At 41.4% G+C, this 25,289-nt stretch overlaps 1 protein-coding gene across 2 annotated transcripts; it reads right to left on the bottom strand.

Annotated features, from left to right (window-relative positions):
• Window positions 1-263: 263 nt before the first annotated feature.
• On the bottom strand, window positions 264-25,279 carry Slmo (PRELI domain containing slowmo). 2 transcript variants are annotated; one of them, XM_071777928.1, is made up of 5 exons: window positions 25,083-25,275; window positions 24,404-24,572; window positions 18,715-18,801; window positions 5,390-5,563; window positions 264-5,007 (listed from the first exon to the last, which is right to left on the bottom strand). In XM_071777928.1, the coding sequence occupies exons 1-5, from the start codon at window positions 25,112-25,114 to the stop codon at window positions 4,945-4,947; spliced, it is 525 nt and encodes a 174-aa protein (XP_071634029.1). In that variant the 5' UTR covers window positions 25,115-25,275; the 3' UTR covers window positions 264-4,944. The 2 variants fall into 2 exon arrangements, with proteins under 2 accessions (XP_071634029.1, XP_071634030.1); XM_071777929.1 differs by lacking the exon at window positions 18,715-18,801 and having other exon boundaries at window positions 25,083-25,279.
• Window positions 25,280-25,289: the final 10 nt, after the last annotated feature.

Below are 25,289 nucleotides of genomic sequence, written 5' to 3'. Positions count from 1 at the left end.
ATACAATACAGCACTATCCAGAATACGTATAGCTTTGTGCCTTTTCGTTATTGTATTTTATTGTTTCGATCCTTCCCTTTCGCCCTTTTGAAAGAGAAGTCATGCAACACATCATACGTTCTAACGTGAATCGCATAAATGTACGTCAAGATTCGAAAATTGAAATATTTTGAAATATTGAATACCGTCCCATTCGTGTCACACTACTAAAATTACTTACTAATAGTAAAAAGAAGGGCGAGAAAGAAAAAAATATCACCGTGTGTAGAAAACACAGCAAAATATTTTATTGAAAATTATTTTCATATTTTACATTATATTTCACGTCATATTTTACAGTATTATAAAAAGTCGTCGATACAATAGCCTTTTATCGTCGCTGCTCCTTTAATCACGAGGCTCGTCACGTTAACGCGACAAAGCAAACATAATCGACGCGTATCGCATTTGTCGACTGTTCGCACGTGTGGCGATAAATTTTCGTGCAGCGCGTGTTCTTCTAGGAAGTACTTTCCGGGGCACGTTTAACAAGGGTGCAAGCGAATTGTGGTAGGCCCGATAACAGGCAAGCACGGGGTACGTTAAGTTTCGAAACAAGTACGATCGTAAAAGTTTGCCAACTTCGAGCCGGTTTCGACGCGGGTGGTGATGGTGGTGGCGACGGCGAAACCGGCATTAAATATGAATCATAAAAGAGGCATAAAGATAATTGTATGCTAATAGAGCAAGTGTATGCGCCGCGTCGTCCACGACAGGCTCAGCGTCTCCCGTTATTACCTACATATGTATCTGCTTTACAGTGAATATACCTATATGCGTGCTCGCCTAGCCGCGACGCGATGTAACGTCAAGCCAATTTCGTGCGATCAACTTTGTCGAAACTATCTACCGCGTTGTGCCCGGGAAATACATATACTACTTAAATTAAAGATCACTCGATCGTTCTTCGTGGCCGCTGTTCGCCGATGCCCGTCACGTTTAGCAATTATTTGTGATCGCGACACCGTTATCTTTGCAGTTTTACAGCGAGAGGACTTGAACGCTCGGAACGTAAAATAGGGAATACAATTTTAAACAGTTGCATCGTGTTTCACAGAGTGATTTTACTGGCACCTAAAGTTCGCTCGATTATTGCGTACGTTTTTTTTTTAAACCTTGTGGCAGGCTTAAGCTTTTACTGCAAAGGCATAAATGTCGGAATGAAGTCTAACTGAAATTATTTCTTGATATTAAAAAGATTCGTGTATAATCTTGTTAGATATTCCAAGGGGCTTCCTTTTCTCTTCTCCCGTTCGCAGTATGCATTTCTCTTTGAGTTTTTGATAGGAAACAGGCAGCGAGGAACTAATATACAGAGGCAATTTTTACGATGTAATATCGCAGACGTTCTGTACGTCATAATAATGTTCCGCCTTGCCTGTAATACTTTAGAGAAGCATGGCACGATCTCTTTGAAGCTCGCAAAACTTTAAATCTTTAAACAGTGTACGCGAACTCATTAAAAGTTCTTTCTCAGAAAGGATAAAACGGGATGTATTGACGAAGTTGGTTTAGAAATACACTGAGTTTGTGAACATCGGCTGCCGGTTTGCGGCCAATTCTCTTTATCTACTGATGCAAGTAAAATAAGAGCTTGACAGGCATTGCGGGAAGATAATCCGTAAAAAAAGGAAAACTTTCTACGTCAAAATTATAACCTTTTTCAAGTTGTCCCAAAAATATGACGATTGCATGTTTAAAAAAACCGAAATTTTGATAACAAATGCATTTTGACATATTTCCAAGATTTTCCACTAGTAAAATGCAATCTCTCCGCTGCAAGGAACTTTTCGAATTAAATATCAAAACGCATGTTATTGGCTACACGGGGGGGATAAACTTTTTCCCTCTGTCGACCCTAATTCTACAAACGGAAACGGTCGAGGCACACGGAAGTAAAGTCTTCGGAACTCTTAAAAACATCAGATGGAAATAAAAAAAGCCAGTCGTTAGAACTTTTCAGAGCGTACTTGACCGACCCGGGTCGATGGTGTATGGACTCTTGCGGGCCGATCGAATTTATTATTTGGAACAAAATCGACGCCGCGCTTTTGCGGCCATCGGTGCCGAAGTGCGCGGCGCGGCGGAGCAAAGCGAGGAAAATAAGACGAGCGCTGAGACTGCGGCGGATAGCTTTTCACGAGGTCGTGAATCGGTAACGGTGAGGAGTATCTCCTTGACCGCTCGCTAGCTCTCAGAGAGTCGATCGTCCCCGAGAGCTTTTACGGGTTTTGACGAGAGCGCACCGTCACGATGTGTAAACCATGAGACCGTTCGACGATTCTTCGAATCTCATCCTCTCCCGGGAGCGACGGAATCGAAGGGGACGGGGATGGGATTCGACTGAAAGGCGAATCCTTTTTACGAGCTCGAATACATACGCCCGAAGGTCGAAGGAACGAGAGCGACGGCACTCGGGACCGCCCGAGATGCTCTACGCGCCGTTGCAGTCTCATTGCGGAGTCACGAGAATCCGAGGCAAGCATCCGAGACGCTTTCCGATTTTCCGAAAACCGCGCACGGAAGCGACTTCTGCCCCTACCGAGTATTGCCACTTCGCCCGTATCGTCTCTAATGTAAAGCATTGTAATCTAAATATGGATAAGGCGAGACGTGCGGGCTTTATCCGCGATACCGAGGTAAATATGTAATACGCGTATGTAACCAGGTTGCGCACGTTCGATGTCACTGTCCCACCCAGAATCGCCGATGAGATAGAAAATTCGAATCAAATTTGTAAAACATATGAAACGGAGAGAATGCATTTTCTTCTCGATCTTATTCCGTCTTAATTTGTGGAAATTTGCCGTTAATAATATCAGACAAGCAATCGAAATCACAATGCAATCTGAAGCTACAGAGAAGCTAAAATATTTAGATAGGACCGCCATTGGACGAACCCCTGATTTAATACCTTTTCCACAGTACCACGTGGAGGACCTTGACACGTCGGTCAAGGTGATCCAATGCTCGCAATTATACTATCCGCAAAATATCTCAATGTCACTCTCTCTCTACTCCGGGCGTTCGCCCGTCCTAACTACCTTTCGAGGGCACTTGCGCCGAGCCGTAGAGTACTTCCACGTGTGTAGCACACAATATACGCGCGAGAAATCGATTCGCCATTGGAGGATCGGACTCGACATTCCCGACAATCTCTGACCGAGCGAATTGAAGTTTCGACCGAGTCATTATTGCTTTCGGCTGTCGCGCGAGGGACGATTTTCATCCTTCGACCGATCGAGCTACCAGGGCCGCGAGTGAACACGATCAGAGGCGAGGAGGCTAAAGTAGGACGGACAAATTTGACGCGCGACTCGTTTGGTGGTGGTATGTAAGAGATAATTGATGACGTTACGGTTCATTGCTGGTCTCTCTGTTACCCGACGCAGACAAATATTGACAGCTTTCGATCACAAAGCGGTGAGCTAGTATCCTTTGTACGCGTCCCACGCACCGCTGCTTGATGTCTGCTCGGTTTTCCTATCGAACCGCTGAACTCGTGGGTAAATCAACGTCCGCGCGCTCGACGTGCATGTCGACTTCCCTAAATTAAAGCATCCCGGCCCGCCCGTGTAAAGGCCGTGGTCCATACGTGAATTCATCCCCTTTTCCTGCCTTTTCGCTCGACTTTTTGATACAAAAAATACCACTTTCGTTCAGTGTTTCTTTTATGGCCAACAAAAGCCGTAAAAGAAGCACTTTCATGTCTCGATTGGAATTTAAAAACAATCGGTGAATTTAGATCGACGGATCACATCGACCGAAAACATCCGGAAAACACGAAAAAAGACACGAAAAATGATCGTGAAAGTTAACATGAGAAAAATCGGCATAGCTTGTAAATTTTCGATACGTCGACAAAGCGTCGACAAAGGGGAAACACCACGAAATTAATTAGTCGCGACAACGGTACAATTCTCGGATGCGGATACGCGTCAAAGGGATCGCGCAGTGATTTCGGAACGCGATGTAAGTTGCCTCCTCGCCGCGATCAAAGAGCTTTGGCTTCTCGCTGAGAAGGAATGAGAGTCCGGCAAACATAGTTCCGGAGAAACATAGTTTCGCGGAGGTCTGTGTCTACATTGTTCGTCTTCGGCCAGTCAATGGGACCGTTCGTGTGTTGAGCTTGTAGTAGGTTTTGTAGGACGTGCAACTTACACCACCGAGCAAAAATAATTTGCGATAATAAATATAAAGGCATATAATAAATAAATAGTAGAAGGTGGAGCGTGTGGGAATGGAGTAAACGAAAAACAATTTGTGGATATTTTAAAGAAATTATGTCTAATACTCAAAAAAATTAAAAGATTTTTTTGTACGAATAAATTAAATATAAATTGCATGTAATATTGACATCCGTTCGACGGAACATATGTATTTTTTTTAATTCTCTAAACTGTGGTGAAAGCCCACGTATTTAAATTGGCTAAGTGAAGTTCATGATACATACTCACATCGCGAGTCGGCACTGTGTCGACAAACATATGTGAGTACGGGTTGAAGCATTAGGAATTATTGCCATCCAATCGCTGTGTCAACCGTTGTACTTCTTCGTTTTAAATTAAACCTACATATTTTCATATTTCTATATCAGTCTCGCCCGTCCGTTCGACAGATCCTTGCAGGTCTGGACCCAAGTGTACGGTTGCGGAGGCAATCGCCCTTCAAAGGGAACGTTTTCGTTCCTGCAAACCGGTTAGTAACAAGTTTCGCAAAATTCAATTAGGCGATCTACATGGCCCGCGGCGAATCATCTGCTCGTTTCTGACGAAGCCCGGGACGTTAATGTTCTTCTGATCCGCGTAATCGTTCGATCTAGAAGTTGCCGCTCCCTATCGACGCCGGCGCTCGTGTTGTGCTGATAGCGGCAGTTTAGAAGTTTCGCGACGGCGGCCGGGCCTTTCAGGCAAACTCCTTCATCTCGGATTCGAGCTTGTTGATCACCCATTGCAACCCTTGTCGGCCCTTAAACGGAAAAAAAAGATTACGTTCGCGAAAATGTTATTGCAGTCGATGTCGTTCGTAAACTTTTATAAAACGTGCAAATGCATCACCGTCTTATGAAACATTTTTTATGACAAATCTTCGATACTATTCTGAATTGAAAAAAGTGACAATAGCAGGACAGAAATTTGCATCTCTCAAGAGAGAGTTTGTGCATCTTCCGGGCTTTTTTATTCGATCGTAAAAAACGTTTCGTTTCTTGAACATAAGACACGTCGGAATTCGTGTGGTCGGAATTGTATAAAAATAATTTATATAACAACATTCGATTTTGTCAAATTTTTAAAAGATTGCGCATATGTATGTAATAAGCGAGATATCTAAACAAGAGGAGATCACTTACTTTGCACGCATTGAAGGAGATTTTTGAAGCTAAGAGGTCCTCCATATAGTTGGTCAGTGGTACTCCCCGTACAGTGACCACCGCTTCCTGCGTGAGTAATGTCTTGGTGGGATCATCTGGATGGGGCGTATATCTGACAGCTTCGTCTACAGCGATATAGTTACCGAAGGTTAACTGCAAAAATCAAGAATAATTGATCTGATTAACGCGAATACCATGAAACATTCTTACGCGTATTGGTCAAGTAAATACATATGAATTCCCTCATTTTTATTTGTTAAAGAAACATACAGCTGATTCGCATCGGATTATTACGTGTATCATTGAGAGGTAGTATAGCTGTATAGATTTTCTTACTTTAATAAGACGCGTGACTTGCATTATTTTAAATCTGTCACTCTGTAAGAGATATACATTGCCTACCACATTCACGCCGCCATATATCGGTATCATGAATTTCGGTCGCTCATATCGATCATTGTGTTCAACTCGCGGGGTTAGCAACCCTCGGGGTAGATGGGTAGTCGGAATTATCGAGATGGAATGTTACCACGAAAAGTAACGTAGACAACCTTGAATAATCAATGCCACCAAACAAGCAAATGAGTGTCACGCAGAAAAAAGCGTATTCAGCGCTTCCACTTCCGTGTCTTCCATTACGCTATATTTTTCCCCCCTTTTACATCGGCTACATTATTCGACGTGAATTTCTGGGCTATTTTTAGAATGATTAAACCTCTCTTCTCAAATAACCCGTATGCGACATTTATTTGAAGCGAATTGCCGAAATTGATTTTTCGATGTTCATTATAATACATAATTTAGTTGACAGGGCCGTGCCGATAAAATTATTTTTTAATTTTCTCAAATGTATAGCCCTCTTTCTGTTATAAATATTATATGGTTATCTTGCTTATATGCACGAACATCGGAAATTCGAGTGTGTATTTATACCGCGCGATTCGAAGGCAATATTCGTGCAACGTTCCGCAATATCATGCTGCAGCGAATACTACCGAGTTCACGAAAGGCTCGCGCCGATAATGCAACCCCAAATGATCGCGATATACAGAGTGCGATCTCACAATACGCCATAGCGCGTAATACGCGTTAGAAACCGAACATGCAGTTATGCGGAACCAATGTATATGCCGCGACTAATCGAATACGCGGAGGAGCGTGGAGTGTAACAAAACCGGAGAGTAGCGTTGGAAGACCATCTGAAATTCATTACAGTGCGCTAGTGCGTAAACATGCGACGCGAAAGCGGCAAACAGCACTCTGCGGGGCAATGTGCGGCGTGCTTTTGTTGCCAGCGCGGTATATACCGTGTCGGTACGACGAAGCGCCCGTTAGAGTGCTGCGTGCGTCGCGTTGTCATCGCGCGCGGATTTGTTTCCTGGCGCGAGAGAAACAATCACCCGCGCGCGCTGCTTGCGCGAACGATGGCGAAGGGTGGGTGGTAGCGCGAGAGGGCTGGAAACTAGCGCGGCAACTGGGCGCCTCGAGCCAGTTAGCCCGAGGCCTAAAGTTTAATCTGTGTCGCTGTCATAGAATTTGTACTAGCTGAAACGTATTTGCTGTTGGTATCGTATAGCTTTCACCGCTGTAAATTTGCGGTGGAGAAATTCGACCTCGGTTTCGATCTCTCGTATCTATTATAGTGCTGGCGTATCTTTAGGCGATATTCAATTCGAAAATCGCAGCCGCGGCGTTGATTGTTTACCATTTTTCACGCTACGACAATCCGGCCCCTATAAAGTCACATCTTGACGCGGCCACGCGGAAGGTGAAACATGCACGAGCAAGTTGCGCAAATAAAATTTAGATAATCTCTCCTTCGATGTAGTTTTAATTAACAAAGTTTGAATCAACACTCTTCTACCTATCATGGGAAAATAAATATGTACGTTATGCATTAAATTGACGTAGTCAAAATCCTTAATTAAGATACGTAAAAAAAAATTATTATAATTTTTCCGTAGAGCAAAATGAGTACACGTTGCTCTAAAATTCTTTAGGGCCTCAACATTCACCTCTGCGCGCGGTCTCACGACACGCGGACAGCAGGGTCGGCGGAGATGCACGTCATTACGAGCTTCGGACGAGCACCATCCGTGGCATAGCGCGCCGTGGGGTGGAACAATTGAATCGCACGGGCGCAATACATTTCACGAGGAAATTAACGCCCGCGGCACATTGTGGGTCCGCGACTATCCCCAGATATAGAATGACGCGGTGTTGTACTCTATGGACTTCGCCATATTGGCAATCAGTGAAGCCGACTGTGTTACACCGCGGTCGACTCCGCCGTCCAACTTCGCTTCGCGGCACGACGGTTTCCAAAGCGCCGTGACCCACGGACATGAAGGAAGAAAGGAAAAATTAACATTACGCCCGCGAGCTGCTGCGTTTCACGGGGTTCACGCTCGGCAAGTCAGGGACAAAGACGTCGATTAAATCCGAGAGAAATGAAATTTCCGTTCGCTATATATAGCATAGACGTTGCGTGTGTTCGCCACCGTTCATGTGCTACATCACTGTGAAATTCGCGGAATTATATCAACGACAGGAGTCGATCCTGAATGTCGGTGTAATCCTGAGTTTCATATCGCGTATCGTAATATTCGTAACGATCTTGCCATATTATTGCGATCTTGCGATACGAAAGATTACACGGAGGAACATTAAAATACACAAAGATAAGACTGCAAAAGTAACCAGCGCAGTAACCAGCGCAGAAAAATGAAAAGGATATTAAATTTCGCTATTTAGTAATGTACCTCTCAAGAGTTTCCGAATATACTTTGAGTGTGCCACGTAATACAGGTCATGGAACACGAAGAAAGGCGAGGCTCGTAGCAATTGAAGAGCTGTTACTAAAGTACATAACTGGTTATCTAAATAAGATACTATTATTGCAGCTCTCGTTGCACCGCGCCACAACGGCGCAAGTTCGCCAATACGAAATACTCTAGTATTGTTGTTCCAGTATTGTGCTTTGTACTTAATTTTCTCTCGCGAAAAGGACATTACATTCGCGGGCACGTTCTATTATTTCTCCACTAATAACCATCCAATTTAAATATTTCGCTATATTTCAATATAATTATTTCAATAATTTAAATGAAACTGTATTCCTCGAAAGTCACATAATTAATCATCGCTCCCGCGAAAACAATACCCTTGTTACTCTCGAAAACAATACGTCTGTTACTCGAAATGCTCCTTCCAGCATCTAAAGCTGCGGAGGTATCGGCCTTGCTTTTTGGAAACTGTCTGATAATATCCAATAGCTTACCGCCGCACAGAGGATTTGTGCACGAAAGAAGGATGAGTGTTTCAACGGCGAGAAAAAGATAAATGGAAAGAGGTGTAATTGACGAGACGAGAGATTCCATTGTCATGTCTGTGACGGGATGTAATCGCACTCTTGTTGAAGCGAATTTTTTAACCGCGGCGAGAAAAACGCTTCGCTTAATACCAGGTAGAATTACGACAATCCGGTATTATATCAAAGAGCAGTCGCTTCTCTCTTTTCTTCGGCTCCCGTTCCAATCCAGCCTCTTTCATCCGAATGGTAACTAACTGCACGAAACAGAAATCGCTTTAGCTTTTGATTTTCGAAATGTCCCAGCGAGTGACGTATGTAAATAGTTTTTTGCAGCGGATTGAAAATTGTAAGCCTTTAAGCGCGCATTTACATGCTATAGCTGCGAGATTTTTTCACAAATATAAACGGATAATAAAGTAACGGATGATTGAAATACATTGCAAATATGTTCTGTTCACCGATTCTGATTCATCGCATATTTTTTTTATTTTACGAGGATTATCATTTTTCGTAAAAATTCCTGTGTCAGATGCTAATAACGGTCGTGCTACTCCGCGCACGTGAAATCCGACAATCGCGTTTAATTCCTGGCGAACCTCCACGAAACAACCGTGTTTCTCAATGGTAATATAAATTCTTTTTCCGCGGTGAATATTCGACGTAGTTTACTCACAGTTCGCGCAGCGTTCTTCGAACAACAAACACGGCACAGTTTCTCTCATCGTCGAGTGCTATCAACGCCTTAGGGCCGTAAACTGAGTGCATGAGCGAAGAGAGAAGCGTTATAACGCTGCCGCACAAAGGGGGGCGTAGAATGAACGGGATTTAATCGTATCAAGCGAACGATCGATCGTCCCGTCAGCTGCGAATCTGTCGTTGACGCCGAAAGTAATTAATTTCGGTCTCTTTTTTTCGGCGCGACCGCGAAGAACGGTGGTGCATTGTCGTGCTGGCGGCGGACGCGAACGACGTTACGCGATGCCGCGGGTGCATCGGCTAATTGAAAATTTTTCTCGTCAGTCGCGCGTCGAAACCGATGTTTGCCAATCGCTCGGCCTCTCTGTGCCAAAACCCCTCGTTTGCTTTCCATTTACCGGCGGGCGTTGCAACGCGGCCGCGCCCGATGACGCATCAGCCGATAGACGAGATATCTCGGACAATTTCTGAATAACTACCTCGAAAGCATCGTATCGATTTGCGGCAGCACTAGCAAAGTGAGCACTTCATACAGTATGTAATACACAATACCTTTCTTTCATAAACTGAATTATATAACGATGCAGGAACGAGAACAGGAATAATCGTAAAATGAGTAGAGATTCGATTTTCTCTTTAAAAATATATGGTATTAAAATACATTGCAATATCCACTCTGTACATCTTACGCATTCAAGAATATATTGTTGTCATTTTTAATAATGTATATAAAATAATATATGTAATATAGAGGAATAAACTAATCTTTTATATCACAAAAATTCATTAATGTATGCATAATGCACATATCCATTTTTTCGCGGTAAGCGTAGAAATGTTGACTTGAACTTTCCTAATTAAAATCTCGTCGAAAGAGAGGTTCCCCCTGATCGTTGGTAGGCATAGCATGCGTCCCCCTCTACTTCCCGATCAAATACTCATGATTCCGTTTCACCCTTTGGTATTAGCAACAGAGAATGGAAGACTGTAGAGAGTAGGGAGAGCCGAGCGGTGAAGTGGAAGCTCTCCTTCAGCATGCACTCGCGAGTAATTAGCATCGCCGCATAATTGAGAGGACTTTGCGGATTTGGCTGCACAGACTGCATTGTTCGGACCTCGGTGTGCTCGCAATTCGCAAACACCCATCCGATGCTTCGAGAGGGTTTCGCGGCCGGAAGCCTAAATCTGCTGGACGGCACACACAAACCCCGGATCGACCCCCCCCCCCCTATGCAGTTCGGACGTTTCCCCTGCGCGCGGTAATCGCCGATTTCAGCAGATTTCGGCGTTGCTGACAAATTGGTATTAGATCGCGTACAACCGAAAACTTCTAGCAACCTTGCTCTCACCCTCAAGCTAACGAATACAGACTATATTCGCTTATTGTATTTTCTAATAAGATGATTCTATTATAATTGCGCAAGGAAAGACTCGTTTTAATGCGATTAAGAGCTTTTTGCATCTAACGTTCCAGTAACATTTTACCGAGAGTATCGCTCTAAAACCTCCAAATAAAATTAACCGAGCAAATGATTAAATGCATACAAATCCGCGAGACAAACGCGGTCGGCCATCCATCACTCCAAAGCGACGCGCTTATAAAATCCCGCGGTGTCGTCCTGGCGATTCGGAAGAAAATTGGGGCCCATCGAATCCAGATGATTTAAACGCGCATCACCGAAGGGTTAATACGCATCGGTTCCCCGCCAGTCGCGAAGCGAGCTTTCCGGGAATCCCGCAAAAACAGAGACTCAGTAAATCAATCAAGCACGTCTGCGTGTAAGCAGGGATCGCAATACGTTGCCGAGCACGAAGGAAACCGGAACGATATTTTAGCGGCAACGACTCGTGTGTATTCCCCGCTAACGATCCCTCCGCCCGCGCCGCCTTCATCGCCGCACGAATTTCCGTGCGCGAGCGCGAAAACACTGAGACGGGACGAGATGAACGAAGGGAGAAGGGTTAACGCGATGGTGGCGAAGGGGATGCTCGACCGCTCGCCATCGAGGACGAGAATTAATAACGGACACGTGCATATCGGCTATGTATCCCCGGCCTCGTGCTCGCGGACTCCCCGCGGGTTTGGTTGATGGAGGACCCTCCGACCGACGCGGCGAGTGCGACGGGGGCGAAAAGGGGCGACAGAGGATAGCAGGCGAGAGAGGGTGCCGCTAGACGCGCCCGGGCGACTGAATTATTGTACGTGCGGTCCTCTAAATCATAAAAACAACAAATTGCACGCGGCTCAACGCGCGCCATAGCGCCGCACGGGGGAGGCCACCACGTGTCTCGCACGCCTCTCGCGGTCACGTACACATATCCGGAGGGTATTTATATGGATGCGAAGCGGGCAGCGCCAGCACTTTTCAAATCGATTGAAATATGGAGTCGGCGGACGGGCGGGTGGGTGGTTTAATGAAAAATGATAACTACACTTTGCATCGTGGAATGAGCTCGCCGGTCTTGTACAGTCGCTGATCCCCTTTAACCCATTGTCCAATACGAGCTGTCGTCTCGCGGACGGGCCGCCGAAATGCGCAACCCTTTCCCACAATCCGCTTCTGGCTCGTTTGTCTTTGTTCCGCAGGACCTAATTGATGTACGCTGGGATACAACTTGTCTTCGCCGTATTATTAGACACTAACAGTTGCACTGTTTACTTTTACACGCGAACTGCAATCACGACGGTCTGTACTTTGATGCAACGAATACTGGTGCACTATATCCACACTACATTCGTGACAAACTAATATTATATCTGATTAGATCAATTATAATTTGATTACATTAGCAGCTTCTTACATGTAATGAGCTTAGGATACAATATTACTAACGTTTGCCGGTATTACTGTCTTCGTATGTTAAGCACGATATGTTAAGCCGCGTGGCGATTCAAGATGCCCCATCTGCGCGAGCCGTGCGAGAAAAGGATGAATGGGTTTAAACACGCGCGTATCCGCGATTAACGTTGTGCAAGCGGACATGTGCTACACGCAGTCGGCTTCCAGCGTCCGCCTGTTCGTTCTATAATCTGATAATATCCGGCCGGTAGCAACGGGAAAATATTTCATTGTTTTTACGCCGTCGCTAATATTCACTACGAAACAATGACACCCGCGAATTCCCGCGAGGCACCGAGAGAGACCCCGTATTGCTGAAAATTAACAATATTCAATTTTATAGCAGTGCAATATTTTGCGATAACTGGACAGCGCGGTATTTTCATTAGCGTGAAGTTTAAGCGGACCGGCGCGTAAAACATCTTGCTCGTAACTATCGTTAGTACGGTGTAACTCACTAAAAAAAATGTGTTTTTTTTTCGATGTTCTCGTAACAGTGTATCATCGCGATTTCATCACACGGCACTGTACCGTAATCGAACCGCGAAAACGATGACTTTGATAAACTCAGTTACAATAATAAAACAGTTAATAATATCGCGATTTTTTTTACCGTTTACTTAACTTTTGCAATAATGTTTGTCTATAGGTATCAACTTAGGCATTAATGTAGAAGAATTACAAATTTCACTTAATTGAATTTCTTACGCAATTGGCTCGATATATCAATCAGTTTAGCCTAACAAGATTTGCTCCTCCACAACATGCAATAACTTCATAAGAAGCTAAATAATAACTATTTAAAAAATTGCATAAAGAAAAAGAAACAAATTCTAAGCTCATTTATTTACTAACACCATCAAACGCCAATTTGTGCTACCGGTTATTATTGTATATTAAATAATAGCAAGTCGCATGAGTAATTTCAGGAGAAACATCGACGATTGTTACGGAAATCCATTGAACTCGGTGCCCCAATTCAATTATCCCTAACAAGGGACCTGTCACAACTATCCGGAATCGATTTGATTCTCCTTGTGTTAATATGTTGTTAAACATAATTATATTGTTAAACACAAAAATCTAAGAGACACGTATTTTTTTATATGTGCCCGTTTTAAGATTTAAGAAATGAAACAATCCCTCAAAAGTAATTAACGCTTACATTTAATTCTAAGCAATTATCGTTGAAACGGTAAGTTATAAAGAACCATAAAAAACAAAGTTTTAGCTAAAATATTTTTTTTTTATTTATCGTTTCGACGATAAGTACTTAAAATCAAATATAAGCGTTACCTTTGAGAGGTTATTTCACCTCTTAAATCTCAAGATTTCCTTTTAACAACATATTTGAAGGAGATATTTGAATCAAATCGGTTTCGAGTAGTTATAACGTGTCCCTTGTAAGATAAAAAGAGATAGATTCGTGACCATCTCAACAACCATGTGCGATTTATTTACGCGAATTAATAACCAATTGCGGACGTAATCTCCTAGAGATAATGGCGACTTGCGGAAATCGACGCGGAAATCCGTCAAATCCTTCCCCGTGCGTGCGCGCAGCCACTCAATTATTCCGGGACGTGATCGAGATCGTCTTAATATTCGCGTGTATCGAGTATAATCCTCGCGGACGATATCCAGGTATCCCATTATGTTCGGTCCTGTAACACGATGCACATGTACCGCGCGTGTACTTAGGATCAACGACACAACGGCGTATCACAGAGCAACGTATGCGTCAGATATGCGCAACGCTAGCTATCTGGTAAGGGGGTTGAATTGCTAAAAGATATATCCCTCCTCCCCGGCAGAGAAAGGATTCGATCGGGACTAGTTGTACTTCAACTGGCCTCGTCGGCTCATATCAAATCGCACATCATCTCTCGCGATCTCCTCGCACGACATATAACGTGCGTGTAACATGCGTGCACTCCTGTCTACATGACACGCGTTCATACGCGTTAGGAAACACATCCCGTAAACTCGTCCCGAGAGGATTATTCGATTCCAATTTGAGTTCGTCTCTAATGTGACAAATACATCCTTGTAGATTATCATGATCAACAATCGCTAGATTGTTTAAGATATGACCGTAAGAGATCGTAAAACGTCTTAAAAAAGCGTGATAGAGAGAATAACTAACCATATGAATAACATGAATGTTATGATTCTCATGTTGTTATTCTGGTTCATGTTTGTCAAAATCAAGTAAATATCATTTAATTAATATTTAATTAAATTTATTATCAAAATAAATATCTCCAAGTTATTTTCCATTAATCGGTTAATTGGAAAAATCGCTTCTTATTTAACACAATGTATTAATAATAAATATACGTAATTACAATTTCCAATATAAATATAATGTTTTATGATTAGTAATTATTAATATATTCATACAGAAATTCTATATTTATAAAATTTTATTTAAATTAAAAATTTTTTGAATAAAAAATGTTATTAATTTTGGTACGGTATGTGTGTGAACGCGTGCACATGCATACACACATAAATAAATAAATTTAAAATCATGTTTCAAGCTGTAATCTATAGAAAAATATACGGTGACAGGAAATAAATGGCGTGTACCACGCGCACGCCTGTGGTGTTCTAGTGTGATAAATTTGTAATACGATATCGCACAATGTAAATATCCCATGATACGTGTATCTTGTACTGAGATGCAACTGACGTTCCCCAGGAAAGTTGTAGTAATGTTTATTTTAACGTGAATTTAACTCCTCAAAGCACGCGCGCTGTGTTGCACACAACAGAAATCCTGGAGACATGCTTGGAGAAATGAACACTACATTCCGAGGAATTCGGCCACAGACTTAATTGCGGAGACGTTCCTCGTTGAAGAGGATAGCACGAATAAGAAAGATGACTCGCCCGCGAGGAAGATGGAGTCGAAACGTAGTGTGAGAGACGGTCTCATTCGAGGGCATCAACTGCATACCGCTCGCAGCATTTCCCCGGTGACGCGACATGCGCGCCGGAATTTTCCTTAAATCACCTTCCTTCCCCACGTTTCGCAGTTGTTGGATACTTGGCATAATGTGTGCACGATAACGTATTTTGCCGTCTTACGCCCCGCAAACCCGTGGGATAGCCGTGCGTATATTATACGTGACGCATCGACGTGAATAAAGGTGGCAAGATTGCACCCGTAAAACGATCGATGAGCGGATAAAGGCGAATTTATTGCGGTGGCACGATGTCTGCGGTATTCACCTACGGATTCGAAACGGAATCGATCATGCGCGACTGCATCCCGCGTTGTATACGGCTTTCCGCATTAATACTTCAGATGCTCCGCGATTTGTCTTTGCCTGCCGTATATCGGCTTGCATGCGGCACAATAGCGGTACACTCTGTTTGCTGCTTTTATGCGATTTAATGTATCACCCTTTACATCCCGATGTGTGTAGAGAAATAACGCGGTCCGCCGTTCCACTTCGCTACATAAATATCAAAAAATGGCGAATCTATTTAGCCACTTTACGTAAATGATCGTTATCCATTTCTCTTCCATTTCTCTGTGTATGTACGACTGAATATAAACTTATAATTCATTGCACTCCTTCGTCAGTAGAGTGTCGATAAACATTATGAACAATGAATTGCCGTTAAAATATCACGCGTAGCTAATGGAATTGCTACATCGACCTTCGCAAGACGATTTACTATCGCTCGATCATCCCATTCAGTTATCCCATCAGCTATCCGCGCGAGTACATCGCTCAGCACCGATTACCCCTACTTGTAAAAGCATCCTCCTCTCCGTACGAATTAGCCAGAATCGGAGCGTGTGAGTACGATCGTCGGCACATAATGTACTCGCGTGGATACATACGGAATCTCGATGGATAGAAAAGGTCGACGTAACAGCTCCTCCGTAGACGTGGAAAGGAGCGAGGTTTCTCCTCCTTTTGCTTTAAGCCACCTGCGGATCGTTCATCATACCAGTAATGCATCTACCACCCCGCGTTTCTCTTGGTGGTCTCTTTTCCGTCAACGAAGCGAGAGGGGATGATCTTCGACGCGAACGGGAGAGCCGCGACCAATGCCGCGCCCCCTCTCCTTTATCCTCCTCGGCTTGCCATATCCCACCGTTTCCCTGACACCCCACCTGATATACCCCGCGCCGAGAAGCTCTCCGAGCTATGCAACCCCCCGGTAATGCGCGCATCAATAACCTATCATATCCAACCTTCTGGATGCGGTGGTGGCGTGCATCAGCTCCCCGTCCCCCCCCCCTTCGACACGTTCGCCCTCGCCCCCCTCTCACGCTTTCAGACGCGTCGATCTCTTCGAGCTTGCAGCTAGATACTTTTCCTGAGGGTCTTTACTATGCATACTCCTTGGAACGGATGTTATGTAAATCGGGGCTCGAAAATCGTTTTCTGATAGCGGCTCGGAAAAAATCCGGCGATTTTGCGTCGACGCACTTTCATCTGACAAAACGTGTTGCATGTACGAACCGCGTGAAAGTCGCCAACTTTTTTATTATAATCCGCATACTACACGAGAGAGTATTGAAAAATATTAAATTTTCAAATGACTTTTCCAGTCACGAACGCGACATGAAAGACTTTAACGCAATTTGACAAACTTGCCCGTTACAAAGCGAGCCGAGAATAACAATTCGCCTCTACCAACTTTTAACTATCTACACGATACGAAGAAAAGAAAGAGTAATGAGGAAAGTCGCCCTGATATGATCTATTTTATTCGAATATATTTTATATTATGTATGTATATTAATAAAATAGATCACAGAACGTTCTTTTAGGTTGGTAGTTAACCGTATTAAACAAAAATTGTATTAACAACGAAAAACACAATTATATATATATATATATATATATATATATATATATATATATATACAATATATTATATATTATTACGTTAATAATATATATAATATATATTATTACGTTTTCTATTATATTAATACAATGTCCAAATTTTTGTTTAATTAGGTTAACTACCTAAAAGAACGTTAGTCTAAAATATCTCATACATAATTTCCAGCAAGTTTTCCTTTTTAAAATTTAGAGAAAAAGCTGGAAAATACAATTTTACCGTCAATATACATGAGTGACATAATATATATCATAAAAGTCGTACGGTAAATTCAAATAACGACTCAATAGACGTGAAAACAATAAATCGGCGCAATAACTTTAAACTATTATACAACGAAGTCCATTTATTCATAACATTTGCATCATTTCACTAGCGAAATATGTAAAGAGAAACAACGTTGCGGGAAGAACGCTTTTATTACGCGCTAATGGAGCGGCCGCTCGGCATTCTCTCTTTCTTTCCGGCGACACTCTATTAAAGTGCCATTTCGCAACAGAGACCGCGACGCATTCGCAATTTCGTTATGGTCGAAAAATCGCTCAAAAATGCTCACTTCGTTATCGCAGAAACGAGGAACCGTGCGCGATGCGATCGCCGATGCGTTTCGATACAACGCTTCCGTTGATAACCGACCGCCGAGTACGAGATGAATATTATTTCTGATGGTACGCGCATCTACGGTAAAATTGCTTAATGTTGTCACTTACGCTCGCTAATCTCGAAATTTAAATTAAAAACTAGAAAAATATTGAAAATAAAAATAATCAATAATATTCAATTCCAGCAACAATAATTATGCATTTATAATACAAGATTCTTGTATCTATCAGGTTCTCAATACTTTTTCGCACATGTTTCTCGTATGTAATAATACAACAGCCTGAATCAGATTATGAAATCAAACACCAATGCTGCCAAAAGTATAGTTTCAGCATATAATGCTGTTCCGCATTTAATTTAGGATCGCAATTGAATCCAAACGTCGCGACATATTCATATTAAATATATAATTACGAATAGATCTGTAAGGGAGGGAACCATAAAAGTTCTGTCTTCATTAAAAAATTCAATCAAAACCGTGTGAGCAGCAGATTTATACAATTCTAATTAAGCGAGGTACGCACACTACTGATGGATATTTCGGAACCGTGCTAGTCTACACATACCGGAAATATGATCGGAGGTATTGGATTACGTTTAGAGATATCGTTTTTGCGGTCAGCGTGGAAATGGTCTCACATCACACAATGCCGTGCTTTTCGTGAGAGACATCAATAGTTTACGCGAAAGAAATTTTTCAGTTTAGGAACCGTTTTTCTAACATAAAATTATTAAAATATAAAATGTCGAAAACTATTTTCACATCAATTATATACGCTGAGAAACGTTTTAAAATGACAAATAAAACGCCATAACATATCGGCGATATTTATTTCGGATAATATACAGCTACTGCAGCTATTTCGTGATGCAAATAAATGTATCGTAAATTGCACGATGCATCACGCTTGTATACCACGGGAAGGGAAAGCACAACGGTTTCTCAGCCCATTTTCAAACAAAGAACAGATACTTACATTATGCGTCCTGAGGATCATTTGTCTATTCACAGGATCGACCTCGCTGCGCTCGCTGGCGTAACACAAGTTCGCGTAGCCGATTAACTGCAAAAATAAAAAAGAAAACGTGCGATCGCATAATAAGCTTCGGCAGCAACGTAAAAGTCTTGTCCGTGAGTAAAAAGAAATCCGAATCATTTAAATGTAGTTCCGGCGAGAATTGGCTGGCAAACTGCTAAAAACCGATTCGGCCACCGATAAAAATCTCGGAAGTGCTATAGACAAGCACTTCCGGTTTCAAACTTTCCGCGCTGAATTCAACGATAAAGCCTTCTAAACTTCAATGGCATGTTTCAGTCTTCGAGAGCTGCTACTTCGGCTCGATTTCACGACTTTTCATGGCGTGCTCAGCGGAGCGAAAAAAGAAATGCGATAAAATTGTGGTAATTCGTCGAATTATTTAGCACGCTGTAATATAGATAGATTAAATAATATTAGCTTAGAATTAATGTATGACAATTTTGCATATAGCATTGTTTTCAATAACGTGTCAGACTACATAATCCAATAATCTATCAAGTGCAAACATCCCTCATTATAATGTATAAATCATAATTATTTAATTATTTCGCTGGCTGTTATTGATACATTACAGATATGCATTAATAAGATATCATTTTCAGATATTACAGTAGCGTTCACGCTCAATATCAGAAAGTCTAACAAGGGACCTTTATGGAAACACACTATGTACTCGTATCAGCATGTTATACGTACACAAGGCAAATTAAACAAACAAAGCAACATTTACACGAATAGCGTTGGACTCTATAGAAAGCGATAAGCGATTATTAATTGATTCTACGTCAGAAGGCGTGCGCGGTAATTAATTCAACCACCTATAGCGAACGGTTGCATTATTCTGCTCTCACAGCTACACGAGAAGCATAACAAATACCCTAAATTTATGATACCGTTTATTTAATCGCTGTAAAAAAACATATCTAAGTTCTCGATCTCGATAAAGCTGCAAGCCTATAAAAAATCATCAATCATAACTGACACTTTTTCATGGAAAGACACTGAGCCGAAAGGGATTAATCATAAAATGTTGTCAAATAAAAATAAGAGTCATCCTAGTGACAAACGATCGATCAACCCAATTTTATCTCGTATCGAAATTTTTTTTACGCACGTTGGGCAGCACAGTTTAACGCATCGCCAGCCACTCTTGTGCATCTACCGGCAATCATTAGAAATGATCAGCGGCGAGAAATATGTATTCGAAAGCGTAAACATACTGACAATCTAAACTGTGTGAATCGCTTGTTTTGACCGAGAAGAAAATGGAACGCCGTAAGTTTCCGTGGCGGCGCGATATTAATAACAAATTAGCATGAGTAATTAGGTAATTAGAAAGGCGCTAATTAAACTAGCACGCTAAGTACACTTTAATTATTGTTCCTCGCCGATTAATTATGCATATTCTAATTAGTCGCTCGAATAAACCGGCCTGCTTATACGAACCCTCTGCCGCCAATTCGAGCGTTTCGCGCGAACGAGCGCGATAAGTGAACTTTTCTCGCGTACTTTTTTTTCCGGAGCGCGTTGTCGAGTGCATCCGCTAATTACTCGGATAGCGCGATGGTGGGTGCAGCATCGGGGGGCGTAACGTTGAAAATGGTGTCGATGAAAGTGTCCGCGGTCCGAAATGGTCCTTCGCACTTTTTTAATCGTTAAATATAATTTCAAGCGTGTCTAAATACTAAAGATTCCTATGCAGTTATTATATACGAAATATCCGACAAAATACAACCTATATATTCGATCCCATTTGTTCGATACATAAATATTTGTGCTACATTAAACTTTTAAACATCTTGCTCGGAATATTGGTGTGCTAGAGAGAGAGTGCTCTTTTTCTAATTTTTTAAATTTAAAATGTATTAGCTTTTTTATATTGTTCAAAAAGTCGACAGCTTTTTCCTACTGATTCTTGTTATCGTTTTTGCGATCTAATTATTTAACAGACACATACTATTTATAGAGAATAACGTTAAGATAAAAAGAGTATATAAAGATGAAGTCCGTCATCGATTTCATCAATCATTTCGATAGTTTAAACGATAGACTTTTAGATCTCTTCGTAAAATAAATCTCTCGTGCAAATTCTTATCGTCGGTCATCCACTGGACGATTTCTTTATCTCTATCGTTTCTCAAACATCTTGCGTACGATACATGAGTCGAGCCATTTAAACGAACGGTTGCACAACGAAACGGCCCGGCGAAATGGCCGAGCTTATAGAAAATCTGACGAGAGGAAGCGATTCGCCGGGCCGAAAGGGATTCGACGCCCCGGAATCTCCAGTATTCCGGCGAAGGCACTGTGGGATAGCGAAGGATTGGGAATCCGAGGGAGCTGCCTGAGGAGTATTCCACAGAAGGCGGGCGCGCGTCTAGCTGGACGATTGCCAAACGGCGTAACATTGAGCGTGCTCATTATGAAAGTTGATGCCAGTGCGGATGTTGTTTTGCAATTCCCTGGGTCTCCGGCACCTTCTTTTTGCGCACGTTTGTTGAAAGTTTCGAATTTCCGGGTCGCCGCGACGCGCCGGCGGAGATTGCTAGACTAGGGTGAATGGCGCGAGGTTTTTATCGACACGCCACGGGCGATACCAGAAAGAGGTGAATGATTCTGTTAGGTTGCTTCATGGATTGATTTCTTGTCGCCCGTCGGAGATCAGCGCAACGTCAATTTTACTGTGCGAACAACCGTGAAAAAGCTGCGCCAACCGATAAAGTTACGCACCAAGTGCAATATTACTCAATTTTTTTCTTACGAATAACAGAAATAAGAAATCTGTAAATGTAATCGATATCGTTTCTCTAAAAAATTATTATGCAACATTAATACATTTATCCTATTAATAGATATATAAAAGAAAAAGTAAGATAATAGGAATTTGTTTTCCAAAAAATTATGTCTAAAAGCTGTAAAAAAAATTATTTTATCGAGTACATTCGGTACATTACTATAATCAAGAGACACGGTAGTGGTCTCGCGCCAAGTAAGAATTAACCTGAGGCCAAGTTACATAATTTGAAGGAAAGTAAAACTCGTTAAGGTAAATTCGGTTGAGATGGCCATATAGAGGAAAGATGGCCAACCCGCATGTTCTCTCAATCTAGCTCGCCATGAAACATTGAATGAACATGGGTTGGCCATCTTACCCAAGTTTACCCTATAAATTTCTAAACATTTACACTTCTGCTCTTAACTCTTAAAATACTGCTCTTCACGCAAGATTTCACCGAGAAGTCAAGCGTCAACTAGCATGCTGGTTGCGTAATCATGTCGTAACATCTGCTGCTGCGTCCGAAGTTCACTTTCTCACTAAATTATCAAGAAATTTCAAGATATAAATGTGCTGTTCCAAATTGAAATTAAAGCTAATGCTAGACATTCTAAAAATATACAAGATATTAATATTAAATATCGCACTGTCTGAAGCTTATTTCAATTCAAGAAAACGCGCAGAAATAATTTCAAAATTAATGTTTTCTATAAAGGTGCGTTCCACTTAACGCTCACAACGCTTGCGAGCATCATTTTGTCCTTGTTTAACATTTGACAAACCACGAGGATGAAATGATTTCACGAGCGTTGCGAGCGTTAAGGGGAACGCATCCTAAGAAATTTATTCTGCAGCTATTCAAATAAGAGAATTAAAAATTAAGAAGTAATATGTCATATGTATATATATATATATATATATGTTAAAAAATATATTGATTTGACAATTGAACATATTTGTACAAAAGACCAATTGGTGAAGTTTATAAATATCTATTTTAAGTTATGTTTCTTCTTTATCAAGTATGTAGCAATAGTAACGTAACTTCGCGCGCGAAGAAGTTTGAAAAATAAATTGTAAAGGTCTTTGGGTAATCGGAGCGAGACGATAACTTATTCAAGAGTTACTGGCGGACGACCCGAGTCGCGAAGGTCTCCGAGAAGGTCATTCCGATAAATTCGTACGTAAATGAAATGGTTTTATCCATCCGCCGCGAGAGTGCGCCGAAAAAAATCAATGAACCAAGCTGTAGATAAGTTCCACAGAAATGACTGATCTGCAATCATTGTAACTTAGCGAACTCACCCGAGCAATCACATATACATATCATGCAGACCCATACATACGTTTTCATTAATTTTCATTCAATCTTATAAATACTTGAGAAAAAGTAGAGTCATGGTGCAGTCTGATCAAAGAAGAATAAGAATTAATAAAAACAAAACTCATATGTATATGTATATGTTTGATATATTATAAAAGAACAGCGAAAGCTAAAGTTTATTTTTACACTTTACAATTTACATTAACTGGAAAAAGCTGTCGATAAGTTCGCGCAGAGTTACCATCAGTCCGGTCTACGCGTCTCAACCAGTAAAGTCGATTGAAATTGAACCGATTGAACGACGACCTTGCGGCAGGTTGATGATACCCGCGTGATTACGTACTGTAGAACACGATGGAATGTTCTTTACAATAGCATTATGCGGCTGGTACATAGAGTACTTTTCCGTCATAAACAGGAAAAGTCTACCAAGTAGTATAATTTCTCTTGTTAACTGTCAATTAGCGTGGTTAAGTCCGAGTAATTACTAAACGAATTACGAAACAAATTACGATACAAAAATTATTCTTAATAGTATTTGCTGATTTCAAGTTTTAAATATGTCTACATCGATAAGGCATGTAAAATATAAATTAAGACTTATTAAGGTCCCGAGCTCGCGATTAAGCCCATTAGAAATTCGATCCGTTTTTATTGGTACATATAATTATTATAAATATTTAAGGTACTTCTAAATGAGTTACTAATTGTAAGAAAATAGTAGCCTCTCGATCATTCGCTCGAGATATAATCGTGTTTTCTGAAGTCGAAACTATCTAATCTTCAAATTAAAGAATCTAGGTCGGGATTTAAAAGACATAATCTTGTACGATAATCGCTTTACCAGATACTATAGCATATTCTACATTCTAACATTCTATATTAGTCTTCGGTGCCTATATAGAAGACCATACTCTGGCCGTGACGCAAACTCATTCAAGTGATATCCTTAAAAACTATGCACAAGACTAGAGCTACATATATCATATATCAATGTCGATAAGAATAGATAGTGTTTCATAAAAGACACGTGATAGCTACGTATAACGTATAACAACTGGTGACATCATGTTCGCGTCAGCGTTGTCACGGTCGATAATACTAATTTGGAATGTATCGAAATAATTAGCTACTGGTTATAGTAACTAATTAACTAGTTTAGAATATTACAATGGTATCGAAAAATGGATCTTCAAATATTATACAACAAAAATATTTCTTATAATTTCATATAAAAAATGTTTTTTATTATATCTAATATTTAAAGATACATTCTATATTTTCTATATTTTATTACATAAATATCATATATATATATGTTATATATAAAAATTGTATATAAAAAAAATAATCTTACTGTATAATTTATTCAAGTATTATTTGCAAGGTATCAAAAAATTGGCACATTTACAATTCTGATATACCGATCAGAGGTTAGAGTCAGAGGTAAGGTTAGAGCTAGGTATGCTGAAGCGATATCGAACGCGCGCCAATGTGGTAGCACGTGGGAAAGTTAGAAGGCTTACCGCTTGCGTCCATTTAGGAAAGCCCCATTGGGTAGAAACGACGAGTCTGTGTGTGTGGAGAACACCGTTGACTACTTCTCTGTCGATGACGTCCGCTCCAATAACCGAAGGCACCATAGGATTCGGATACTTTCTCCATGCAGCCTGCGCTACCGTCTCCCAAGGATGACTGCAAATAAATTTATTGCCCCTGTTATCGTTCAATGAAGAATCAATGCAATTCTTAAAAATTATTCAGTCAATGAAATTATCCTCGAGGAGGAAACGAAAAGAGAAAATTTCATTTACGAAAATTAGGTTAAGTCAAGCTAGATGAAATAGAAATAGATGGACCCTGTTTTAACCCTTTCCCTTTCACGCTTGTAAAATACAAAATGTTCCGTAGATTTTTGGAAATCAATTCAAAAGGATAAATGAGTACTTTGAGAGTTTTGCAACTTGGACATAACCCACATTGCATTACTCGTTCAACTATCAATAGGAAACTGTCCGTTTTTAGAGATGGAACAAGTACAACGAGGTTATGTAACAAGGGCACACAGCGTAACTGCATTACGGTCCTTAGACGAGACAAACTCCAACATTCGGGATGTCTGACGAATTGTACGAAGGCAATTACGTCAAGTAGCGGAGCACAATAGATAACGAGTATCCGTTTAAATGCACGTTTCATACTCACTCGAAGGTATGCTCTGACGTCCAGATTTTCATAGCGTTTTACGGATAGGGCGAGCAACACTGCATGTAGGATGGGCACCGCAATTTAACGTGTGACACGTGAGCGGAATAGGCTGACGCGATGTCGGGCGTCTTGTCGTGCGTCAGGCCGTCTTCGAAGGTGTGTGATGTGTGATGTAAGTAGAAGCAGAGAGAAACCTGAGAGAGG

This window comes from Temnothorax longispinosus, chromosome 5 (assembly GCF_030848805.1).
Source record: "Temnothorax longispinosus isolate EJ_2023e chromosome 5, Tlon_JGU_v1, whole genome shotgun sequence".
Lineage (NCBI taxonomy): Eukaryota > Metazoa > Arthropoda > Insecta > Hymenoptera > Formicidae > Temnothorax > Temnothorax longispinosus.
This window is presented reverse-complemented; position numbering and strand designations above follow the sequence as displayed.

What these genes read in the sequence shown, in the direction of transcription:
- Slmo (XM_071777928.1), bottom strand. Translation starts at nt 25,114, where the DNA reads ATGAAAATCTGGACGTCAGAGCATACCTTCGA. An exon ending in ACGTCAGAGCATACCTTCGA is followed by an intron (nt 24,573 to 25,082) that starts GTGAGTATGAAA and finishes ATTTATTTGCAG; the next exon opens with TCATCCTTGGGAGACGGTAG. An exon ending in TGATCCTCAGGACGCATAAT is followed by an intron (nt 5,564 to 18,714) that starts GTAAGTATCTGT and finishes TGATTTTTGCAG; the next exon opens with TTAACCTTCGGTAACTATAT.